This window comes from Motacilla alba, chromosome 26 (assembly GCF_015832195.1).
Source record: "Motacilla alba alba isolate MOTALB_02 chromosome 26, Motacilla_alba_V1.0_pri, whole genome shotgun sequence".
NCBI classification, from domain to species: Eukaryota; Metazoa; Chordata; class Aves; order Passeriformes; family Motacillidae; genus Motacilla; species Motacilla alba.
In genome coordinates, this window is record NC_052041.1 from 2,132,995 (window position 1) to 2,155,264 (window position 22,270).

Genomic DNA, 22,270 nt, shown 5'->3' on the forward strand with positions numbered 1-22,270 from the left:
GTCCTTATGCCATTTGCTGCAGTTTATAACTGAAAAACTGGACTTCTCATAATATAAATGAGAGGATAGATTTTCTGTTAGAACTCCCTCAGAAATACTCTTGTCCTTATGCAGTTTGCTGCAGTTTATACCTGAAAAACTGGACTTCTCATAATAGAAATGAGAGGATAGACTCTCTGTTAACACAGATTCTCTGTTAGAGCTCCCTCAGAAATACTCTTGTCCTCATGCAGTTTGCTGCAGTTTATAATTGAAAAACTGGACTTGTCATAATACAAATGCAGGAATTGAAATCGTGCAAATTTTTGGAACCAAGTTTGATTTAACTGCCTAAGAACAAAAGCTGAGAAATGAAAGGTTTTTTAAATCCAAAGGGATAAGGCAGCTCTTGCCTTTTATATGCTTTGCTGAAGTGTGTGGGTTTTTCTGAAATCTTTATAAAATACTTTTGCAGTAAATGGTAGAACAGAGAACACAGCCAAACTCTTGTTGTCTGCAGCACTTAGTCCTGTTGCAGGCTTTCACCTCAGTATTTGTAGCTTAGTTTAAGACAGGTGAAGACAAAGTGTAACTCACAGGTGTCACCTGCCTTAAAACTTTATTTAGCTCAGTATTGTTTATTTTAGCAGGGAACATTGGTTTTTCCTGTCTCTGGGTAAAAATAATCCTACTTACATTTGCAACAGCTCATCTTTTGCTACAGTTTTTTTTCCCTTTTCCCTGATCGTATCTGCACAATCCAACCTTCTGCCAAGGAAGGAGGTGTGTATTCTATATGGGCATGGCCAGCTTTATTAAAAGTGCTGAATTTAATCAGATAGCACTGGCAAAGCTGCCATTGCCATAGTGGTAAGAGGCCCTTTATGAGGATCAAATACCATTTTTCAGGTGACTGTCTTTATTCCAGTATTGTGAGGAAATACCCTTTACAGTTCGCTTGGGTTTGCTCTCTAACATCAATGCCTTGGGCCTCAGAGGGAGGGAGATAAAAAAGCAGTAGGTTGTTGCTGTGGTGAGGAATTTTGCTCCCGTGGTGGAACATTGCTGGATGCATTTCATCTGTTCTGTTGGTGAGGCTGCCACAGTGTGACCTTCCTATTTTGGGAAAGTCTGTAATAGGTTACATCCAGTTCATAAATATCCATTATTCTTCTGCAGGTTTCAGTCTTGGTGATTGTAGATTGGCAAAAGAAAAGCTGCTGTGAGTGTGGGCACTAATGAGGGGTCAGCTCAGTGCATAAACTGGGCACAGGTGGTGACAGAGGGACCTGGTGACCCTGGCTCTTAAATCAAGGTGTGCAAGTGCAGTGTTAAACCCTTAAACCCACGTTGCCAACTGTAGTTTTGAATTGCATTTGCAGAAACAGTGGATTTTTGTTGAGCCTCAAGTAAATGAGTAAGTCAGTAAACTTTGCTAACAGTGTAGCACTATGCACAGAATGGGAGAAACAATCAAGCGTTTCATCAGCCTCCTTGCTGTCTCTTGCCAACATTTTCGGGCTGTCCTGCATTGCATCAGGCCTGCTGGACATTATTTTCCATCTATCATTTGAAGCCAGATGGAAAATGAACCCTCTGTATATTGATGGAGTTATTTCATAGCAAGGGAAAAGCTTTTTGTCTTGTGCTGGTTCAGCCTATAAATCAGCTTTTACTGTCTGCTTGTGTTTGTGTTGGGAAAACGAAATGAGGATCAGTAGGAGGTTTGTGAAGAGCACCTGAAGGCTGTAGTTGGATGTTTTTTTCTCTGGTACAGTCCAGATCAATGCCTGGCCCATGTTGTTCTCAGTGCTCCAGGTGCATCTACAGGTGCTGGTGGCAGCCCCACCCCTGCCAAGTCTCACCTTGCCCTGAGCATCTCCTTCGCTTCAGACGCACGGGGCAGTGCCCGGGGCTCAGCCTGGCAGTGCTGGTTTGGTTTCCCTGCTTGGGAGAGACCTGAGGAGCCAGGCTGGGAGAGCTGGGGGCGTCCAGCCTGGAAAGGAGAAGGCTCCAGGGAGACCTTAGAGCCCCTTGCAGTGCTTAAAGGGGCTCCAGGAGAGCTGGGGAGGGGCTTGGGACTGGAGCCTGGAGTGACAGGACAAAGGGGAATGGCTTCCCACTGCCAGAGAGCAGGGACAGATGGGATATTGGGAAGGAATTGTTCCCTGGCAGGGTGGGCAGGCCCTGGCACAGGTGCCCAGAGCAGCTCTGGCTGCCTCTGGATCCCTGGCAGTGCCCAAGGCCAGGCTGGACAGGGCTTGGAGCAGCCTGGGACAGTGGAAAGTGTCCCTGCCCGTGGCAGGGGGTGGCACTGGGGGGGTTTTAAGATCCTCCTTAGTTACAGAATGAGCCATCAGCTCTGGTCTAATTTTCTAATAGAGGAGAACATTTCACCTTTTGCCTTTCTTTCTACTGGATGAGTTGTGTCACTCTGCACAGCCCTCTGCAATGCCTGCCAGCCCCTGGGGAGTTCTGTTGCAGGTGAACTGAGCTGACAGGCAGAATCATTTGTTTTTTCTCTTTCTCTGGGAAAGTCTTTATCTGATGATCAGAAGCAAATAGTTATTATGAAAATTAGAAGTTGGACTGCTGCCTGCTTGCCAATATTAGAATTTTTCAGATTAAGTTTGATGGCTGCTTTTTTATTTAAGCAATGTTACCCAGCCCAGGGGAGATCCATTATCTCTGCACTGCATTCCCTGCTGTGGTTTGTACCTTACAGTGATTCCCCTAATCCTTATGCACAGGAAACACTTCTCCTTATTTATCTTAAACCCATGAGATTGCCCTTTTTCTCTCCAAAGTAGAAGGCCAATCATTGCTAATTTGTTTCTGTGCTTTTATGTTTAGAGAAACTTTTGGAATATTCTGAGGAGACCTTTTAAGAATTTATGCTGGTTTTGTCTGATAGAAAGTTAGTTTTTTTCCTAGTAGCTTACAGGGGGCTGTGGTTTGGAATTTTGCTGGAAAAAAGAGGTTGATAACACAGGGGGGTTTTAGTTATTGCTGAGCAGGGCTCACACAGAACCAAGGCCTTTTTTGCTGCCCACCCACCAGTGGGCTGGGGCTGCTCAGGAGCTGGGGGGCACAGCCAGGCCGGCTGACCCCGGGATGGATCTTCCACTCCTTAGGGCATCATGCTCAGCATACAGAGCTGGGGAGGAAGGAACAGGAGATGTTAGGAGTGATGGTATTTTTCTTCCCAGGTGATGCAGCCCTGCTCTCCTGGCCATGGCTGAACAACTTCCTGCCCATGGACAGTGGGGAATTAATTTCTTTTTTTGCTTTACTTGCATGCACAGCTTTTGTAGAGTCATAGAATGCCAGACTGGCTTAGGATAGAAGGAACCTTAGAATTCATCATATTCTACCCCCTGCCACGGGCAGGGACACCTTCCACTAGCCCAGGCTGCTCCAAGCTCTGTCCAGCCTGGCCTTGGACACTTCCAGGGATCCAGGGGCAGCCACAGCTGCTCTGGGCACCTGTGCCAGGGCCTGCCCACCCTCACAGGGAGAATTCCTTGCCAGTATCCCATGTATCCCTCTATCTAGCAGTGGGAATCTGTTCCCCTTGTCCTGTCACTCCAGTTCATTATGAGCAGTCCCTCTCTGGCTTCCTTGGAGCCCCTTCAGGCCCTGGAAGGTGCAGTGAGGATCCACACAACCTTGTCTTTACTGATTAAAATGTCTGGATCTCAACCCACAAGTTACTCTTCCAGTTCTCTCCCCATCCCACCAGGGAGCAGTGAGCACGTGGCTGTTTGGGGCTCAGTTGCCATCTGGGGTTAAACCAGGACACAAATTAAAGCCAGGCTTTAGCCAGGGTGGAAAGACGTGCAGTTCCATCAGAAATCCATCTTGTTCTCGGTGTAGGGCTGTGGAATTAGGTCAGGCACACCCTGCGTGCGCGTGTTTCCTGCTTGCTCATATTTCTGAGAATAATTGTACATGGGAATGTTTTTGTAGACTTAAAGGAGTGTTGTCACCTTAAAAATGAGTTGTTTGGAGTTTTATTTCTGTCGTGATGCTTAGGCTGTGGTTTAGGAAGAGGGGAGGATTGTTCACCAGCTGATTCACTCACTGCTGGTGCTTCCTCACCATTTGCAGACCAAATGGTGAAGTAAAGCCACTCATTTCTACTATTCTTGCTCTTACACCTTCTCTCTTGCCATGCCAGATGACAGTGAGACCCTGTATGAGCTGTCAGGGCTTTACTCCTCAATGGATTTTGGCAGCTAGGCTTTTCATGATTTTTCTTTGAAGTTTCTGGGAAGTTCTTCATACCTAAAATACTCTATAACGCCTCTTTAAAAAAACTCCAATGAGTATATTTTTATAAATATAATAAACTATTGTATTTATGTAATACAATAAATAAAAGGTAGAAACCAGCACGTTTGTACTGATGCTTTTGTTTTTTCTTGCTTAATAAATGTGCTGTATCTGAATGGGTTTTCTCTGCTGGCCACGTTGCAGTATTTGAGTTTCTTTTCATCACCTTGTTCGTGGTGCTCTGTGCAAGTGAAGCCGTTCAGCTCTTCCAGTAATGGGGTGAGAGCTGTATGCATTGGAAAGTGGCTTTGGACGTGCTTTAGATCCCTTAGGGTGGGGAAGGATAATGTACTGAAGATGTCACAGCCTCTTTGCATTCCAGGGCACTTCCTTAAGGATTGCAAAGAACAGGGATCAGCCTCTTTATCTCTGCAAAACATTTGCAGCATGAATTGTTTGTGCCAGTGGTGCATTGCAAAATTAAAGTGTTTCCACTTTGTGATTAAAAACAACTTAAATATGACTTCCATGTTTTTCCCTTAACAAAAGACAAGGCTCTAGACAAGTTCAAATAAAGATGATTTCAGTGGGACCACCAGCACGGGGTCTGGAGAGCAGAGATGTTTGTGCAGTTGCACAGCTCATTCTTGACATTGTTGTGTTCCAGAGGAAGGAGGGGCCCACATGCTCCATCTACGGCCAGAGCCAGATGGGAAATTTTGGTTTTTGATTCTGATACTGATTCAATTTAAAAAAAGTAAAATCCCAGCCTTTCTGTGGCTGGAGGAGCTCTTTCTCTGATCTTCAGTGCTGAATGGGACATGGGGCTTTTGCTGCTCCTGAGTGCCCACCTCCCACAATCCAGCTGTGAGGCTTCAGCTCCTCTGTGGACTGGTCCTTACCTGCTCCCTCAGGATCTGAGCCTGCAAACTGTCGGGGCTCACCCCTGGATTGGGGTGACCCCGAAAGATGGAAAAGTCTCTCCTCCATCCCGTGCCTTCAAAGAAAGACTCAGCAGTCCTCTGTTGTCCGTTCTCAAGGTAGTTTATTGTTGGTTACCTAAAAGATTCTTCTCCTGAACTGCTGTGGCCCGTTCAGCAGGTCAGACAAAGGCACACTGCCCTCCCAGGGGCTGCTGCCATCTTTTATATCACACATTACTGTTACATGTTTATACCTTTTCCCCAGTGCCCATCATCTATATTGAATGGTGACTTTCTACTCTAAACCAATCTGTGAGTGCCAACATCACCACAGACATGGAGGCTGGGAAGGAGAAAGAAAGAGGACAGGGCACACCCAGATCCCTCCATCTTAGAGCTCCTGACCCCCATGTACAAAACTTGGACCCCTGCGTACAAGGCTTAAAACCCCCCTGTACAGCACTCAAAAACCCTTCCTTTCACTTCGTCACTACTTCTACCACAATACCTAAACTTGTGTGGCTTGTAATTCTTCATACAGAGTTGGTAATTTGCTCCACGGGCTAAGACCAAAACCCCACGTGTGTCTTTGGCTGCTGCCAGGGTCTCAGAGCCCCCTGCCAGCGGCTCTGGCCATCCAGGGCACCCAGAGGGATGTCCTGGGTTCCGACAGCAAGCAAGTCACAGAGAAGTGAGGAAAGACATCGGGCCACCTGTTCACTGCTCCTGAGCCATCCTGTGGTACCGGCCCATTGACACTTCCCAGAGGGTGGAAACGTGCGTGGAAGGAGCCCTCTAAGGAGGGTGGTGACCTGGCAGTGTCTGTCCTGCCAGCACAGGGGACTGCCGGTGCCAGGAGCTGAGTAGTGAACGTGCTCCAAGTCAGTAACACCTGAGCAGGCAGTGGGCCTGCTGCTCTGAGCCTGAGGATTAGGTCTCTGCCTCTGTGTCCCTGTTTTCTCTCATAAAACACTTCCCTGCAGTGCTTCCCAGGGCTCTTTGGAGCAATGAGCAGTTAATATTTGTAAAAAGCTTTGAAGCGGAATGGTGCTAATTATTATTTATAGGCATTCATTCTCACCACGGGTAGTTCTCCTTGATCCTGGGCATGAAAGGAAACCAGGACATTTGTAAGCTGGTCAGGCAGGAGTTTGGCCTTGAAGTCTTTGTGTACTTGTTTCCCCACTGGGTTCTGGGTGTGCTTGTAATATATTTGTCACATTAAATGACCAGTTTGGGGATTTATTGTACCAGCCAGATGTGCTAAAAGATCTTTACTCATTTCCCTCAATTCTGCTGACACACGACGTGCAGGATTTTGGCGTGCCAGGAGGGGCCAGGAGACAGGGAAATACCATCTGCCTGAGCTGGGTCGGATGATCAGCAGGACTGGATGTTCCACTTCCAGGAAAGAGGAAAGTCGGATCTTATGCTTGGGAGAGCCACCACATTGCAAAGAGCAGCTGTTTTCAGCAGCTTTTGCTGGTGCTCAACTTTGTTGAAGAAAACAGAAAAGAAGGAGGAGAAAGATGTCAAACAGCTGGGCCATTTTTTCCCTGACAATCCTGCTTAGCAGATGAAGCAGCAGAAGTGGGGGAATGACAAGGAAGAATTGGTGTATTGTAGTTTCTGAGTAACTGGTGATAGTTCTGTAAATGATTTCTGAGCTGCTGTAGGTAAGGACTCTGCTGAAGGGTGTGCAGAGTCTCTGCATTTAGTTCAGTGCTTGAGGTGATGAACAAAGGATTCAACGTCGTCCCAACCCAGTTTGCTCGTTGTGAAATTCAGTCGGTGTTTTGTGCTATTTGACATCACTTAAACGGGGCTTGTAAGGCAGAGCTCTGGGGAAGTTATGGAGTCTGAGTGTCCCTGGATAAAACTGTTCTTTGCCTTCATATACTCTGCTTATTGATCTGATTTTGTGCCTTAATTTCTCCTCTCTGCTGAGTAATGCATTAAATAATCAAGAGATTGTTCAGGCACCACAAGGGGAGGTTGTTGGCAGAGCTGCAGCACTTTCTTCCACTCCTGGAAGAAAGAGGCCCAAGAAGTAAATTTTATGCTTATCTTGTTTTCTTAATGGAGTTCTTGTCAGCTCACAGAGCAAATCCTGTTCCCTGGTGAGTGTTGTAGCATCAGCTTCGGCAGGGATATTGTTTCAGTGTAGGAAAGTTAATGCTGGGGGAAAAGGGTTCCTGAGCACAGCCCAGTGTGGTGTCTGTTCCTCTGAGCAGCCTGGGCTAGTGGCAGGTGTCCCTTGAGATGCTTTAAGGTCCCTCCAACCCAGAGCATTCTGGGGTTCCTCCTGACAGCCAGCAAGTCTCAAGAATGACTCCCTTTAAGGGCTTTCCCTCAGGGTTTGGGTTATGATTATATATCTGCTCAACAGGGTATTCTTTTCCCCATCTCAAAATGCTTTTCCCTAAGTAAATCAAACTGCATTTTCAAAAACAGGTTTTGGCTTCCAGTGCAGTTACCAAATTGTAAAGCATTTTGGTTCAGGTTACAGATTGCAGGATGTTCTGAGTGGAAAGGGACCACAAGGATCATTAAGTCCAACTCTTCAGTGAATGGCCCATGCAGGGATTGAATTTACAGCCTTGGTGTTATCAGCATCATGCTCCAGCCAACTGAGCTAATCTCAGGGTCAAAACATACAATATAATAGTTCAGTGAAGGTGTTTGAAATTACATTATTAGTTGTATAAATACTTTAACATTTGCAGTCTTGAAAAATTCCATTTTCTCACAATAATTACAGTGCTGTGAAAACAGGGGAATAGTTGACTTTTTGTTCCACTGGACATTGTCAATTCTGGAATTGGTTTAAAGGCTTTTGGGGGGGAAGGGGTGGTGCTGGGCATTTTTTCCCTCCAGGGTGTTTTAGAGTATGTGGCTGTTCATATTTAGATTTCCCTCCATCCCCCTGTGTCCCACTGCCTGGCACTGCTGGACATTCTCCCAGCCCTTTGCTGCTCTGGCACACGAGAGAAGGGGGCCGAGGGTTGCTCAGGTTGTTCACATGGAGGTTGTGTTACTTTTGATCAGGTGAAAGATTTGTTCATGTATTGCTACGTTTGGGGTCACCATTTATTGCTGTGGGTCTTCTGGGCAGTCAGGACTTGCTGAAGGGAAGGAGAGATCTTGACTCCATTTCAGAAGGCTGGTTTATTATATTATGATATATATTACATTTAAAAAGACCACACTATAACTATACTACAAAGAACAGAGAGAAAGATTCATCAGAAGGTGAGACAGGAATAGAAAGGAATGAATAACAAAGTTCTGTGACTCCCAGAGAGTCCGAGAGCTGCTGCCTCCTGGATTGGCCACCAAGCAGAAACATCCCACACTGACCAATCGAGGAAGCACCTGCTGCATCCCACAGCAGCAGATCACAAATTGTTTACACTTGAAGCTGAGGCCTTCTCAGCTTCTCAGGAGAAGAAAATCCTAGCAAAGGGATTTTCACAAAATATCACAACCACATTCGTGCGTGACCACGTCCATCCCACTTAAGATGTTAGGAAATGTTCTTCCCCAGAGGATGCTGGGCACTGACCAGGCTCCCCAGGGAACGGGCACAGCCCCAAAGCTGCCTGAGCTCCTGGGACAGGGTGGGATTGTTGGGCTGTCTGTGCGGGGCCAGGAGCTGGACTCGGTGATCCCTGCGGGTCCCTTCCGGCTCAGGATGTTCTGTGATTCTCCCTGGAGGATGCTGGGTCACACAGTTCAGTTGTGGGTGGTCCTGCGAGCAGCAGGGAGGTGAGCTCTCATACTGATGTCCTCCTCCAACTCAAGATACTCCATGAGTCTATTCCCAGGTACGAGGCAGCATTCCCAGGGGTTTCTGGGAGGACTGCCTGGGGGTTTCTCCAGGGCCCAGGCAGCCAGGACAGGAAAGCAGCCTGGAAGGTGTGGGGAGAGGGAGTTTTCCCACACTGGGTATTTTGGTGAGAGCAGAGGGCAAGGCCGTGCTCTGGGTGCCGTTCAGGTTGCTGGGACTGAGGTGACCCTTGGGGGTTCCTTGTGTCACTGTGCTGCCAGCCACAGCCTTTAAAAAAAGAAATGGTTTTGTTGTTACCAAAAATCTTCCTTTGGATGGCCATCACATGATGTGTAAGCAGCAGATTTCTAAAAATATACAGATATAATAATGCTGGCAACTTAGAATTGGGTTTACGGAACAAAAGGAATGAATTGTTACTCCTTCTTTAAATTCTTATTAGGAATAAAATGCTTAATTTAGACTGCCAGTAACAATGGGCTTGAAACCCACCACTGAACTGCTCATTAAAGCCTTCACTCTCAGCAGGTGCTGGCCAGAAAACTCAGCAACTCTGGCTTGGCATTTTGCTGTTTTATTAGTGCTGTGTTTTATCTGCTTTGTCTCTGCCAGGCGTCAGAGATGGCACCCACAGGCCCTGCAGTCATCATTCAGCCAAGGGAAAGACACAGGGCAATTGTTCCGCAGGGGGGAAATTGGAAACATTCATTAATGAGGAAATTGGTGTTTTATGTTTGAGAGAGTGAAAGGAAAACACTTGAAGCCAAGAAAGGAGAGCTGGTTCCTGTCCAGAGCAAAGCAAACGCCAGAGAGAATTAGGAAAAGAGACAGCAAAGAGATCTGATCTGTTAGGAGATACAAAGGAGTGAAGCGGGTTTTAAAGCTAGAAGGAGGAAGGAATTTTACCTGGGGAAAAAAGGAAGCTGTATCTCTGCATATGCTGGAAGAGCATCCCAGATGGGAGTGGCGGTGGGTGAAGGTGTGTGGGGCTGCTCCAGCCAGGGCTGCTCTGCACCATCCAGGTGTTTGCTGTGGGACTGCAGTGGGTTAAATACTGGGGGAGCACTGTGTGACAGCGTGGCATAAATCAGGAATGAAGAACCAAAACCAAGCAATGACTGGGAGCAGGAAACCTCCTGGTCAAACCTCAGAGTGGTTAAGAGGCAATGCCTGAGCTGTTAACCGGGAAAATGTTATATTTCAGGCTGTAACCATGTCGTAGAGCTCATTTGGTCAGGACTGGGAGTCAAGAATATAAACATTTTTAAAGGGCTGTGGAGGTCTGGAGGAGTTGCCAGGAAGGTATTTGCAGGAACACACACGTGATCTAAATACATCAGTGGCTTTAAACTTAGCTTTTAAAAAGTGAAGGTCTATAGATTTAATAGACCCCTGACTACTTCAAAATCTTTTTTTCCCCTTTTCTCAAGTGAGGGTAGGGGCATAACTAGCACCATAAGCCTCTGAAACACAGTTACATACCTGAAGAAAGGCCTTTTGAGCCTGAGGGACCTTGTTTGTGATACCAGATACAGAGATTTGAACTTCGTTGCTTGGGAGTTTCCTCCAAAACTAACAACCTGGATTCTCTCTCCAGCTCTTCTCTTAGGAAACGCCACCAACTCCTCACAGCACGGAGGCCCAGCATGAATGGGAACTGTGCTGGGGGCACAGACTGGTTGAGAAATCTGGAGTCCAATTGTCCTGTGGAAAACAGAACTGCAGCAGCCCATGAGTCAGAAGAAAGTTCTGTGGTGTTAGGAGGTCACAGCCCTGCAGTTCCCAGGACTGAGGGTAAGGATAATGCCCTCAACGTTGTCATCTTTGAGGGAGATTATTTTTTGGGCTTTAAGGGGTGTAATGTTTTGGAAAATGTTCCAGCATCACAGGGCAGTTTGCACTGGGCAGTATGTGCCCTGCCTGTGCCAGGCTGCTCCAAAGGTCAGAAGTTCACAGCAGAGTTCAGCACCTTGGCAAGGCCATCCCACAGGAGTGCCCTGACCAGCCTGGAGCTGGCCCTGAACAGATTCACTGCACGCATCTGGGCAGTCTTGTGTGCCCCCCACGGACTGTCCCTGGGCACTGCTGCCTTCCACCACTCTGGGGAGGTGTGTGCTGCTGCTCAGCTTCCTGTGGGGGTCCTGACAGCAGGCTGGGTCTGTATTTCTGGCATTGTTTAATTCCTGTGCTCCTGCCCTTTTCAGCTGAATCCATCTTGCTTTGACGAGGAACATTAAGCACCATGGCTCACCAAAACATCCAGCTGCTGGTTCAGTTCAATAACAGCCTAGTTTTATGTCTTATAACATCACCCTGACAGTTATGGCATCCTTAATTATTGCATGACTCAGTTTTCTCATCTCAGTAGGAAGTGTTACTGTGAAATGATGTTTTTCAATAAATTCTCTCCTCCCCTTGCAATGTTTGTTTGTGTCCCTCAGGTTTGGATTCTGAATGCCGACACACTTGCCCAGTAAATCCCCAGATCTGTAGCATGCTGTCTGCTCCTGAAGAGCCTCACAACTGCCATATCCCAGATGGAAATAAGAGACAGCTGGAATATTTTAATACCCAGGAACGCCATGGCTGCTGTGCATTGTCTTCAAGCAGCAGTTCCCAGACAGTAGCTCCAGAGAAAGTGACCCTGGTGGTGGATGGCACCCGCTTTGCAGTGAATCCCCAGATCTTCACTGCTCACCCTGACACCATGCTGGGAAGGTGGGTCACTTCTGTTACCTTCAAGGTACCTCAAGACAATCTAAAATTTTTTTAATGGAATAAATATGTAATGTTTGTTTTGTGATCTCATCTGCACACTGGTGACCTCAGTCAGAATTTGACTGTGAGTGAGGCCCAGAAGACCTGACCAGATGGAGAGTTGGTGGTTCTCTAGATAAATCTCCCTTTGGTCCATGTCCACCAAAAAATGCACACTTTTATCCAAAGGTGATCTCTTTTCCTTCTGCCCAAGTGTTTGCCTGGTCTGTCAGCTGTACCTCTGTCCCCAGCTGATAACCTTCCTCCTGAATGGGGAAACACGATAATGCTCCATCCCTTCCTGCTGCCACCTCTTGATACTGCCTCAGAAGTTGCTCAGCTCCTGCTGAGAGGTTGGAGCCTGTTGCTGCACCAAGAAATCCTCATGTGCTGTATTGCCAGCACTTCCACCTCTGTGGCCGAAGGGTTCTGCTGGGTCACTGACCCTTGCATGGGTTATTGTTAAAACAAGGCATCTAAAGTCATGTGGAGTTACCTGCTGATGGTCAGTGCAAGGGCTTTATTGCCAGGGGATTTTCTGCCCCAGGACTCAATGATCTGTTCCTTTGGCTTGTTCCTTAGAGTGCAGTAGCCATAGCAACAGAAGCCTCCCTGAGCCAATTCTTGTCCCTATTTACTAAGGAAGAGATTGGAGATTTGTTGCTGTATCTCTGTGTCACTGTGGGGCTTCATCACAGAATCATGGAATGGCCTTAGCTGCAAGGGACCTTGAAGCTCAGTTCATTTCACCCCTGCCATGGGCAGGGACACCTTCCACTAGCCCAGGTTACTCCAAGCCCCATCCAGCCTGGCCTTGGACACTTCCAGGGCTGGGGCAACCACAGCATCTCTGGGCAGCCTGTGCCAGGGCCTCCTCGCCCTCACAGGAAAGAATTTTCTAACCCCAGTGCACCTGTTTGACAGAACAAGAGGACGCAGTCTCGAGCTGCGCCACGGGAGATCCAGGCTGGAATTAAGGAGGAAGTTTTTCACAGAAAGAGTGGTCAAATACTGGAATCATCTGCCCAGGGAGGTGGTGGAGTCACCATCCCTGGATGTGTTTAAAAAAAGACTGGATGTGGCACTGGGTGCCATGATCTGAGGTGTTAGAACATGGGTTGGACTCAATGATCTTAAAGGTCTCTTCCAACCTAAAAAATTCTGTGATTCTGTGATTCTGTTTGTCTCTGGAATAAATGCATTTCAATGCCCTTGTGTGCTCACAGAGCTCTTTACCTCTTTCAGAATGTTTGGGCCAGGCAGGGAATACAATTTCACCCGGCCGAACGAGAAGGGCGAGTACGAGATCGCAGAAGGGATCAGCTCGGCCGTGTTCCGCACCGTGCTGGTAAGGGCAGCTCTGCAGCTGGGGAGAAGAGAAACAAGCGACCTGTTTGTCACATGGGCACAGCTGAGCTGTCTCCAGGCACTCCCTGGAACATTCTGGCTTTAGGTTTTACATTGTGATTTCTAAAGAAAAAATATAGCAGGCTTTGGCGTAAATCTACATTTCAGATATTTGCTCATGTTGCCTTTTACCTTTTCTGTGTCCTGCTGTTGTAATTCCTGAGCTGTATCCTGACCTTGTGGTTGCATATAAATACATATTGCATATGAGATGTTGTGAAGCCTTGTGCCGTGGAAGAGTTTTAACTGGAGCTCATCAGACCTGGAGGATCTGCCAAAAGATGTAGTTTCTCAGACAAGCAGGGCTGTTTTACTGTACACAGAGCTATAAATAGTTTCAGTATCTCTCCAATATTAGTAAACAAAATAAAGAACTAATTAGGAATTATCATAGTCCAAGATGTTAATAATTTTTCTCTCCAAAACCTGTCCTTTTATTCACAGGATTATTACAAAACCGGAATCATTAACTGCCCTGATGGGATTTCCATCCCAGACCTTCGAGATACATGTGATTACCTCTGCATAAACTTTGATTTCAACACAATCAAATGTCAAGATTTAAGTAAGTATGGAGAGAAATCAGCTCTTAGGAGATCATCTGCAGGGCGTTGAGCACTCTGATCCTGATTCAGTACAGTTCTTAATCTTGAGCTTTAGTTTAAGCATGAACACGTGGATTTCACTGGGGCTCAAGTTGCATTTCAGCAGCTTCCTTTTGATTGCTTCAATCCCAAGTGAAGTGACCAAATCCTTTAGAACACAGGCACTGTGCCCCAAAAGCAAATTATAAACATTTTAGTCTCTTTTTCTAACAGAGGCTGAGCAGAGTTACTGTTACTGCCAACAAAATGAAGGCTAAAAGCAGGATTATAACCCCTATCCAAAATGTACCAGAGAATCATGAATAATTTAAATAATTTAAGCTAAAGGCTGATGGGGGCAGAACAGCAACCAAGGATACCAAATCTGGAGAGCAGTAGAATTCCTGGTCATGAAGGGATTGGATTGGGAGCAGCTTTTTGGTGGGCATGCTGGCAAAAAGAAGTACTTTTAACACAGGCAGATCTGTGAAAGGCGCTTTACCGAAATGGGGTGTGTGGTATCATAACACAGGCTGTGGGTGGAATTTCCTGCCCTGTTCTCTGGTGAGTGATCACAGAGAAGGCAGGAAAATGTACTTTCAAGGGCAGAAGTCGTTGCTGGAAATTCAAGTTAAGTATCATAATGAATTAATTATTCAGTCTGTTACTGTTTCACTGTATTGATTGGAGCTTGGTGGGGTTTTAATGGGAATGGAATGGTTCTGCAGTGCAATTTGCATCCCATTTGAAATGCAGTCTGCACTTCTGACTTTGCCAGTTCTGGATCTGGAGGCTGTTGATGTGTCTGAACATATGTTGAGCATTTTGTCTGAAGAAGAACTCTGGCTGTGCTCTCGGATGGATCTGGGAAGTGCGGAGCTGAGATATTTCCATGCTCTGGGAAAGCTGCTGTGATCTGTGTCTCCTCAGGTGCTCTGTTACACGAGCTCTCCAATGATGGGGCCCACAAGCAGTTTGACAGCTACCTGGAGGAGCTGATCCTGCCCATCATGGTGGACAGCGCGCGGAAGGGCGAGCGGGAATGTCACATCGTCGTGCTGACCGATGAGGACACCGTGGACTGGGATGAGGATCATCCACCTCCCATGGGAGAGGAGTATTCACAAAGTAAGGGCTCTGCACTCTGTTCCACACACAGCTGTGAGGAAAGGACACATTCCCAAACTGGCTTCCTCCAGGAGGAGATGCTGGCCCGTGGAGCCCTGATTTGTGTGCTCTGTATGAGCTGGTGCTGCTGGAGGCAGGATGCCCAGCTAGTTAGAACTGATCGCAGCACTCACTGCACTTTTCCTCCTGTTTCTGCCTCCCCCTTAGCCTTTTCCAGGCTCCTTAATGAGGGAATATTCTTTGCTTTACACTCCCATCACCACCCAGTCTATCGAGACTCTGATTTGCATCTCTGCCCTCCCAAAAGGAAGTGCAATTAATCCCAGTGAGGAAAACAGACACTTGAAGTAATCCTTGGAATCCACACCTGGCTTTTGGCACAGCAGAGCATGCCAGAAACAGGGAGAAGATTCCTCTTTGTTGATTCTAATCACCCCTTTTATTTCTCAAGTCCTTTACAGTTCCAAGCTGTACAGATTCTTCAAGTACATTGAGAACCGGGACGTGGCAAAAGCTGTGTTGAAGGAACGGGGCCTGAAGAACATTCGCATTGGCATCGAAGGTAACGTGCTGCTTCAGCAAGGGAAATGCATGACCAGGTGACTCCACAGTCAGCAAAGGCTGATTTCTTGTGGACTCCAGGCATTTCCTTGTTTACTCTGTGTTTTACATTTATCTTTACGAAGCCAGTTATAACTCAGCATGTTTTTCCTTTACCTCTGCTGTGTTCCACTGAAATTGGCCAGGGGGCTTAAAAGTTAAAGGTACACAACATGTATGAGAAAGACTTATCTCCTTAGGAATGAGTAAACAGGAAACAGGAGTCAAATGCCTCCACCTGCTGATCCAAGCTTTCCCTTAGGGAGCTTGGAGAATGCTGGGCTCTGTCCTGGAAGACTTCTTTTTATAGCAGCTATGTTTGCTCACAGAATGGCTGGTGCTGTGCAGCACCTGCAGGCTGACTACACACAGTGCTGCACCCTCTTGTCAGAGAATCATGGAATTGTTTAGATTGGAAAAAGCCTCTGTTGATGGTTGAGTCCAACCATTAACCCAGCACTGCTAAGCCCACCACATCCCCAAGTGCCACATCCACATGTCTTTTAAATCCCTTCACAGATGGTGACTTCACCGCTGCCCTGGACAGCCTGTGCCAGGACTGGACGACCCTGGTGAAGAAATTGTCCATAATATGCAATTTAAACCCCTCCAGCACAGCATGAGGCTATTTCCCCTCATCCTGTCCCTGTTCCTTGGGAGCAGAACCCAACCCCCCCAGCTGCCCCATCCTGTCAGGGAGTTGTGCAGAGCCAGAAGGTTGCCCCTGAGCCTCCTTTGCTCCAGGCTGAGCCCCTTTCCCAGCTCCCTCAGCCGCTCCTGGTGCTCCAGACCCTTCCCCAGCTCTGTTCCCTTCCCTGGACAGGCTCCAGCCCCTCAATGTCCTTCTTGCCGTGAGGGGCCCAAAATTGAGCACAGTACTCAAGGTGTCTCAGCAGTGCCCAGCACAGGGGGACAATCACTGCCCTGGGCCAGCTGGACAGACCATGGCTGCTACAGCCCACGTGCCCACGGCCTTGTTGCCCACCTGGGCTCGTGTTCAGCCTTGACTCCCCATTTTCTCCCCACATACCTCACGACATCCTCATAGTCCTCCTGATTTTCTGGCCCTTTTTCCTTCTCATCCTCCCTGGCTCATCTTTTGGCACATGGGGATGACCTGCTCCTGGAGCTTTAAGTTTTCCTTCTTGAAGGATGCCCAGCCAGCCTTCCAGGACTCCTTTTCAGGGGAAAACAGAACAGTCTTTTGCAAGCCAGTAATGCTAAATGTGGAATCAGAGCATTTGTCTGGAATCTGAGCATTTGTCTGCTGAGTTGTGCGTGTGTCCCACTCTGACCCCAGAGTCACTCCTACCCGGATGTTCTGGAATCCTGTTGCCCCTTGGTGAGTCAGAGAGGTGCAGTGGAACTGAGTGGCTGTCTGTGTTTCCAGGGTATCCCACCTGTAAGGAGAAGGTGAAGAGGAGGCCTGGCGGCCGCTCCGAGGTGATCTACAACTACGTGCAGCGGCCGTTCATCCAGATGTCCTGGGAGAAGGAGGAGGGCAAGAGCCGCCACGTGGATTTCCAGTGCGTTCGGAGCAAATCCCTGACAAACCTGGTCACGGTGGGGGATGACGTTTCAGAGGACCACGAGGTTATCATGCATCACCCCCCCCAAGTGGATGAACTGGACAGGCTGAACGCCCCCTTCTCCCAAATGGTTGTTAACGATCTACCGGATTAGTGTGGCTCAGGGTGGAGAATCCTGCTGGATGTGGGAGCCTCTCGTTGCAGTTTCATCCCAGGTGATGGGACACGGACTCCTGCAAGGTGCTTTATCCTCGTCCATGCTCTTACTACGTTGTCGTATTTCAAGCATGTTAATAAAGAGCCACACTCCATAGTCTTAATTGTGCAATCAAAAGCAACGTCTGCTCAGACAAAAAGAAATGACCTGATGTTTCTACTACAAAGGCTTCCGGATTGTGGGTGCTGAATATTTTATCTAAACTTCTGAAAGAAGAGCACAAGTGTGGAAACGTCTTGTGTGACATGAGAGGAAATTCTGGGCCTGTCAAGACAAAGCTTTCCTTTACCGTTAGGCACAGCTTTGTTTCTGTGAGTTGCAGAGGTGAACATCAAAGCAGGACAGATGATATTCTATATCAACCAGCAGAAATGTAGCACAGTGTGACAGCGAACCCTGAGCACGGAGGAATCTGTTTGCACTGCCACCTGGCTTCGGATCCAGCGTGGTGTACTGCTGCCCTAGGAAGGAGGAACCAGTTCCATAGGAAGCATTTTCACAGGAATTCCCCATCTGTACTTCTCTGTGAGATGGAGTCATTGTTTTTAGGGATGTTTTCTGTTAAGCTCAGTAAAATGAGTAGATCATGCTGAAGAAAAACCCAAAAGAGACTGTAGCTGATATTTTACCAATAAAATAAATCTGTTAATAGCCAAATAGATGTAAGAAGCTTTCTAGAGGTGACTGTGCATATTCAAGACTTTGAGTTGTCTTCTCCATTCCCCTGCTAAGACAAATCCAGTGGAGGAGCTCCCAGTTTAGTACCTGAGTAAAATCCTTGGTCTCATCAGCCTTAGGCAGAATTGCTGTAGATGCCCCAAGGAGCTGCTGCTGCAGCTTTAAAAAGCCAGCTACTTTCTTCCCAATTTGGAACTGACTGGACCATTTTTCTGTCAGGCAGGTAAGAAATACCACTAGTAAACCAGCCCTAAGAAGAGAAAAATGCACATACCTGGGAACAACTCCTTTGCTGCTCTGAGTGTATTATCCTGATCTGTGTAAGGCTCTGGGAATTTGGGTCAGGGCCAGCAAAGCTGTGACTGTAAGAACAGGCACACTCCAGGCTGCTTTAGCTCAGGTGGATTGGAACCTCACTGGTCCTGCTCCTGCAGCACTGAGTTCCCTGTGGGGGTTCCATGTAGGAATTCCCTGTGGGAGTTCCCTGTGGGAGCTGGCTTAACCCCTGAGGAGCACACAGTGAGTCCTGCACTGCCCCAGCTGAGCTGAGGGCACTCAGAACTGCCTCACAAAGCCATCACTTCTGAGGCTGTGTAAAGGCTCTGTGTACCCAAACCAGAGTTTTAAAACGTGGTGCTAGTGCAAAGAAAAGCTGAAACCATTCAAGAAGGAGAGGGACAGAGCTCCTCACAAAGCTGGGCAGCTCAGTGCTGCTCTGACAAAGGTCTTGAAGCCTGAATTGCTTGAGTGTTGAGTTACCTGGTCAGACTTGGCAAAATGGAGGTGTAGGTATCAGTCTGGCCCTAGAAAGTTTAATCCTTTTTTTGCCAGGGTGCAGCATCAAGCAAACTTGTATTGTTCTCCTTCTGACTGCCAAGTGCATGGTGAGTTGAGCAGTGAAGTTTGCTGCTGGTTGCTGCCAAGGTGTTTGTGGTTTTCAGTGCAAGTAACATAACAAGATCAAGCAGAAATTTTTAGTTGCAAGTAACAAATGTCTGCCAAGGCACATTTTAGTTTCCTTTAGTATGGATACAAGTTCCATTCTCTCAGTGTTTCCATTCTTAGCTTCTTTCCCAAGTGCAGCAAATAGATTTCTTCTAAAAAGAAGTGCCTATGGGAAGATTCCAGGACCTCCGAAGAGTCCCAGGTGTTCAGATGCCTAAATTTCTCTTGACTGCTTTTGAAAACTCCTCCCTGTGTGTCATTGGGTCAGTAGAGAGAAGTGTCCTTTGGTGCCTGCACAGAGCTGGGGTGATATGCAGGCACTCCATTGTTGCTCCAGATGAATTGCTGTTTACATGCTAGAGAGAGGAAGACACATGGACCGTGAGCCTCCACCAGGGGCCAGACCAACCCAGGCCTTGCCTTGGTGATGAGCTGTTCCTCGGGACAGCAGAAGCACTGGTGAGCCCAGCAGTGGTGGAACTTGTCCCTAGGCCCTGAGTGCCCAGCAGGGATGGCCCTCAGGCTCTGTGATGATGTTTTCCAGTGTGTATTTATTTCCCCAGCAGTGTCAGGTTGAAGTAAATGAGTGTTGGTATTGCCCAGCTGAGCTGGAATTGGAGGTTCCACACGTTCTGCTCTAAGGACTGAAGTGTGGCTGCTGTTCAGAGCTCCTCCTCAGGACTGTGTCAAGGCATCAGGTGCTGAGAATTGCACCTCAGCTGCACCTTGTGGGATCTGACAGCTAAAGGACCATATCCAGCCAAACCAAATCCCACCCAGTGTGTCCCTGAGCCCAGGGGCAGCTGGCCTCTGGAAGGATTCAGGCAGTTTATTAAACTGCACCAGGCCTCATGGGGGTTACAGACTGTCAGTTTTTGTGGTTCCCTGTGCAATCAACTGCACCTTCAGCATGGGATGCACATTATCCTGCTCCCATGATTTCCATGCAGTTTTTTCCACTTACCCACTGTAGTTTATTGGCTTTCCCAAGTAATTATTCATTTTGGATTTTAAATTTTGTTAGTAGAGTGAGTTCCATTGGAACACTGAATCAAATTTTAAAGGTATTTGCTTTTCCTCCTCGCACAGTCACCTACTTCAAGTACAAGGTCAACTTTTGTCTTACTCTAGATGTACTGAAGTGCTCCTGTGCTGTGTATGAACCCCAGATGTATGGTTTCTTTTCTGTATTAAAGTATAAATTATATGTGACTTGTTTGACTCCTTTAAAAATTGTTTTTAACATGCAGTAGAACAGGCAGGGCATAGAGAGCTACAAGGTTTTGTTTCTTTGCTTCATTAAGTGTGAGTTGTGATTCCAAAGTCCTAGGAGTAGTTTGGCATCAGAGCCCGGTTTGCAGGGAGGTGTTCCTACCATTTGTGCTGAGAGGACCCCAAAGTTCACTTCATCCCTACCCCTCATTGCAGGGATGTTCCAAAGGCAGCACCAACACTCCTTGACCCTCAAGCTGCAGCATCTCCAACAAGCCCCAGTGTTTTGGTCAGCGCTGTGAAAAGTGTTCTTCACTTTTACCTGCTTGTGTTCAGAAGAAAGCAGCTTTGGATTTCCATCTTCAGCCTTGGATGTTCTTCCAGGCTTCTCCTGGTGAAGGTTGGCAAGGGCACTAACAGTTCAAACAAGGTGGGACTTGTGTGAAGACCTCACAGCACCTTCCACTACCTGGAGGGGCTACAAGAAAAGTGGAGGACTCTTCATCAGGACCTGGACAAGGGGAATGGCTTCTCACCTGCCAGAGGGCAGGGATAGATGGGATATGGGGAAGGAATTGTTCCCTGGGAGGGTGGGCAGGCCCTGGCACAGGATACCCAGAGCAGCTGTGGCTGCCCCTGGATCCCTGGAAGTGTCCAAGGCCAGGTTGGATGGGGCTGGGAGGAACCTGGGATGGTGGAAGCTGTCCCTGCCCATGGCAGGGGCTGGGAATGGATGAGCTTTAAACCCTTCCAACCCAAACCATTCCAGGATTCCCTGATACCTGTTTGTAAAACACAACATACCAACAAGATTGTGTTTACTAAGAGGATTTTATTTACACAACACAATGAGATCGCTCCATAAAAAGTTGACTACACCTGTCAAATTGTACAGTGCAATTTTGTAACAGCTTTTGAATATTTACAGAACACTTTTTCATCTCAGAGGTTAAGGCAGAGTCAGGGCACAGTGATAAGAAACACTTAGTGCAGCTTTGTGCTAGGCATGATACAGAGATGAACTGGCAGCATAAGGTGTTCAGATCCATTGGAAATTCAGATTGGAATTACTTCTACAAATCCAGCAACAGCAGCTTAAAAAATAAAAAAAAAAAAAGAGGTAAAAGACACTAAGAACCTCAAAACACAAAATGTTTGGCTACCGCGGGAGATGTAACAGGCATACAAAATCCTTACTGTTAGCAGTGAAGTATGGATCCTGGGAAGGAAATACTGGTGGACACTTTTTTCCCTAATGTTGGTGAAAAAACGGAATAGGATGCAGGCTTACAATTTACCTGGGATACAGAACCTCCCACTGCAAAGGTGTGTCCAGCAGGACTGGATTCAAAGACATCCAACTTTTGCTGGAAGACAACAGGAATGAGGTACCCAACTGCTCCTCGTGCCGTTGAAGACTTCACCTTGGAGTCCAGTGACACACCTGAGGGGTCCCACTTCAAACACAGCACTGAAAATGCACAATGCACAGTACTAGAGAGCTGGTTTTTCACAGCAACTTACCACAAAATTGTTTAGCTTCTTCATCTTTGGTATTTATAAATAAAAATGCTGGTCCCTTTGAGTAAAGGGCTAAGAATGCAGCTATTCTCTCAAAATCATTTGTTCCTAATCCACAGCAGCTTCAAAGGATTTTGATTTTTGTTTTTAAGGCAGTAACTAAGCTGTTAAGAATTGAAAAAAGAAATGGTCTTACATTAATTCCAATGGTTTATAAGGCAACATTTTCAAATGACTAGAAGAAACTGCAGGATGAGGATGGAACAGTTTGAGAAGCTGGTATCAGTCCTTCATGCAAAGTCAAAAGGGAGCAGAATGTGATGCAGGGACGAGCTGACCAAAGCCTGATCCTGTAAGTCATTCCTTCCTTAGCCCTTATTCATCCGAGTGAGCCCTTCTGACTACAGAGATCCTGGGACTTCTCATTAAGGCTAGTTCTGCATTTCAGCTTGGTAGGATCCAACTGCTGTCTGAACTGCTTATGGCAAGTCAAAAACTCGTAGGACATGTACAAAAAGCACAGGGGTGGTGAGGGGAGGACCCTGACGAGTTCTGTACAGTACTGGCAGTCCCCCACCAGTCCTTCAGGATGGCACTCGAGTCAAGAGACATCTAGGTAAACATTCCCTAAAAGCACCTATATAAAAAAAATGTTCTACTACAAATCCATTTTGTTTCATTTTCTAAACAAGAAAGGACTAAACGGACCTGGAAGCCTTTTTTTT

At 47.1% G+C, this 22,270-nt stretch overlaps 1 protein-coding gene and 1 long non-coding RNA gene across 4 annotated transcripts in view; one reads left to right on the plus strand and one right to left on the minus strand.

Moving 5' to 3' along the window:
• Positions 1-20,019, plus strand: part of KCTD20 (potassium channel tetramerization domain containing 20) — a 32,403-nt gene extending 12,384 nt beyond the window's left edge. For all 3 annotated transcript variants that reach the window (XM_038162408.1, XM_038162410.1, XM_038162409.1), the window contains 7 exons: positions 10,565-10,761; positions 11,409-11,685; positions 12,970-13,072; positions 13,576-13,696; positions 14,646-14,843; positions 15,295-15,405; positions 16,834-20,019. In XM_038162408.1, the coding sequence (XP_038018336.1) occupies positions 10,565-10,761; positions 11,409-11,685; positions 12,970-13,072; positions 13,576-13,696; positions 14,646-14,843; positions 15,295-15,405; positions 16,834-17,126 (1,300 nt within the window). In that variant the 3' untranslated portion in view covers positions 17,127-20,019. The remainder of the gene's footprint in view (positions 1-10,564; positions 10,762-11,408; positions 11,686-12,969; positions 13,073-13,575; positions 13,697-14,645; positions 14,844-15,294; positions 15,406-16,833) is intronic.
• Positions 20,020-20,836: 817 nt separating this feature from the next.
• LOC119711879 lies at positions 20,837-22,266 on the minus strand. Its single transcript, XR_005259766.1, has 2 exons — positions 21,323-22,266; positions 20,837-21,118 (listed from the first exon to the last, which is right to left on the minus strand). It is a non-coding gene; the product is annotated as an uncharacterized LOC119711879 (long non-coding RNA).
• Positions 22,267-22,270: the final 4 nt, after the last annotated feature.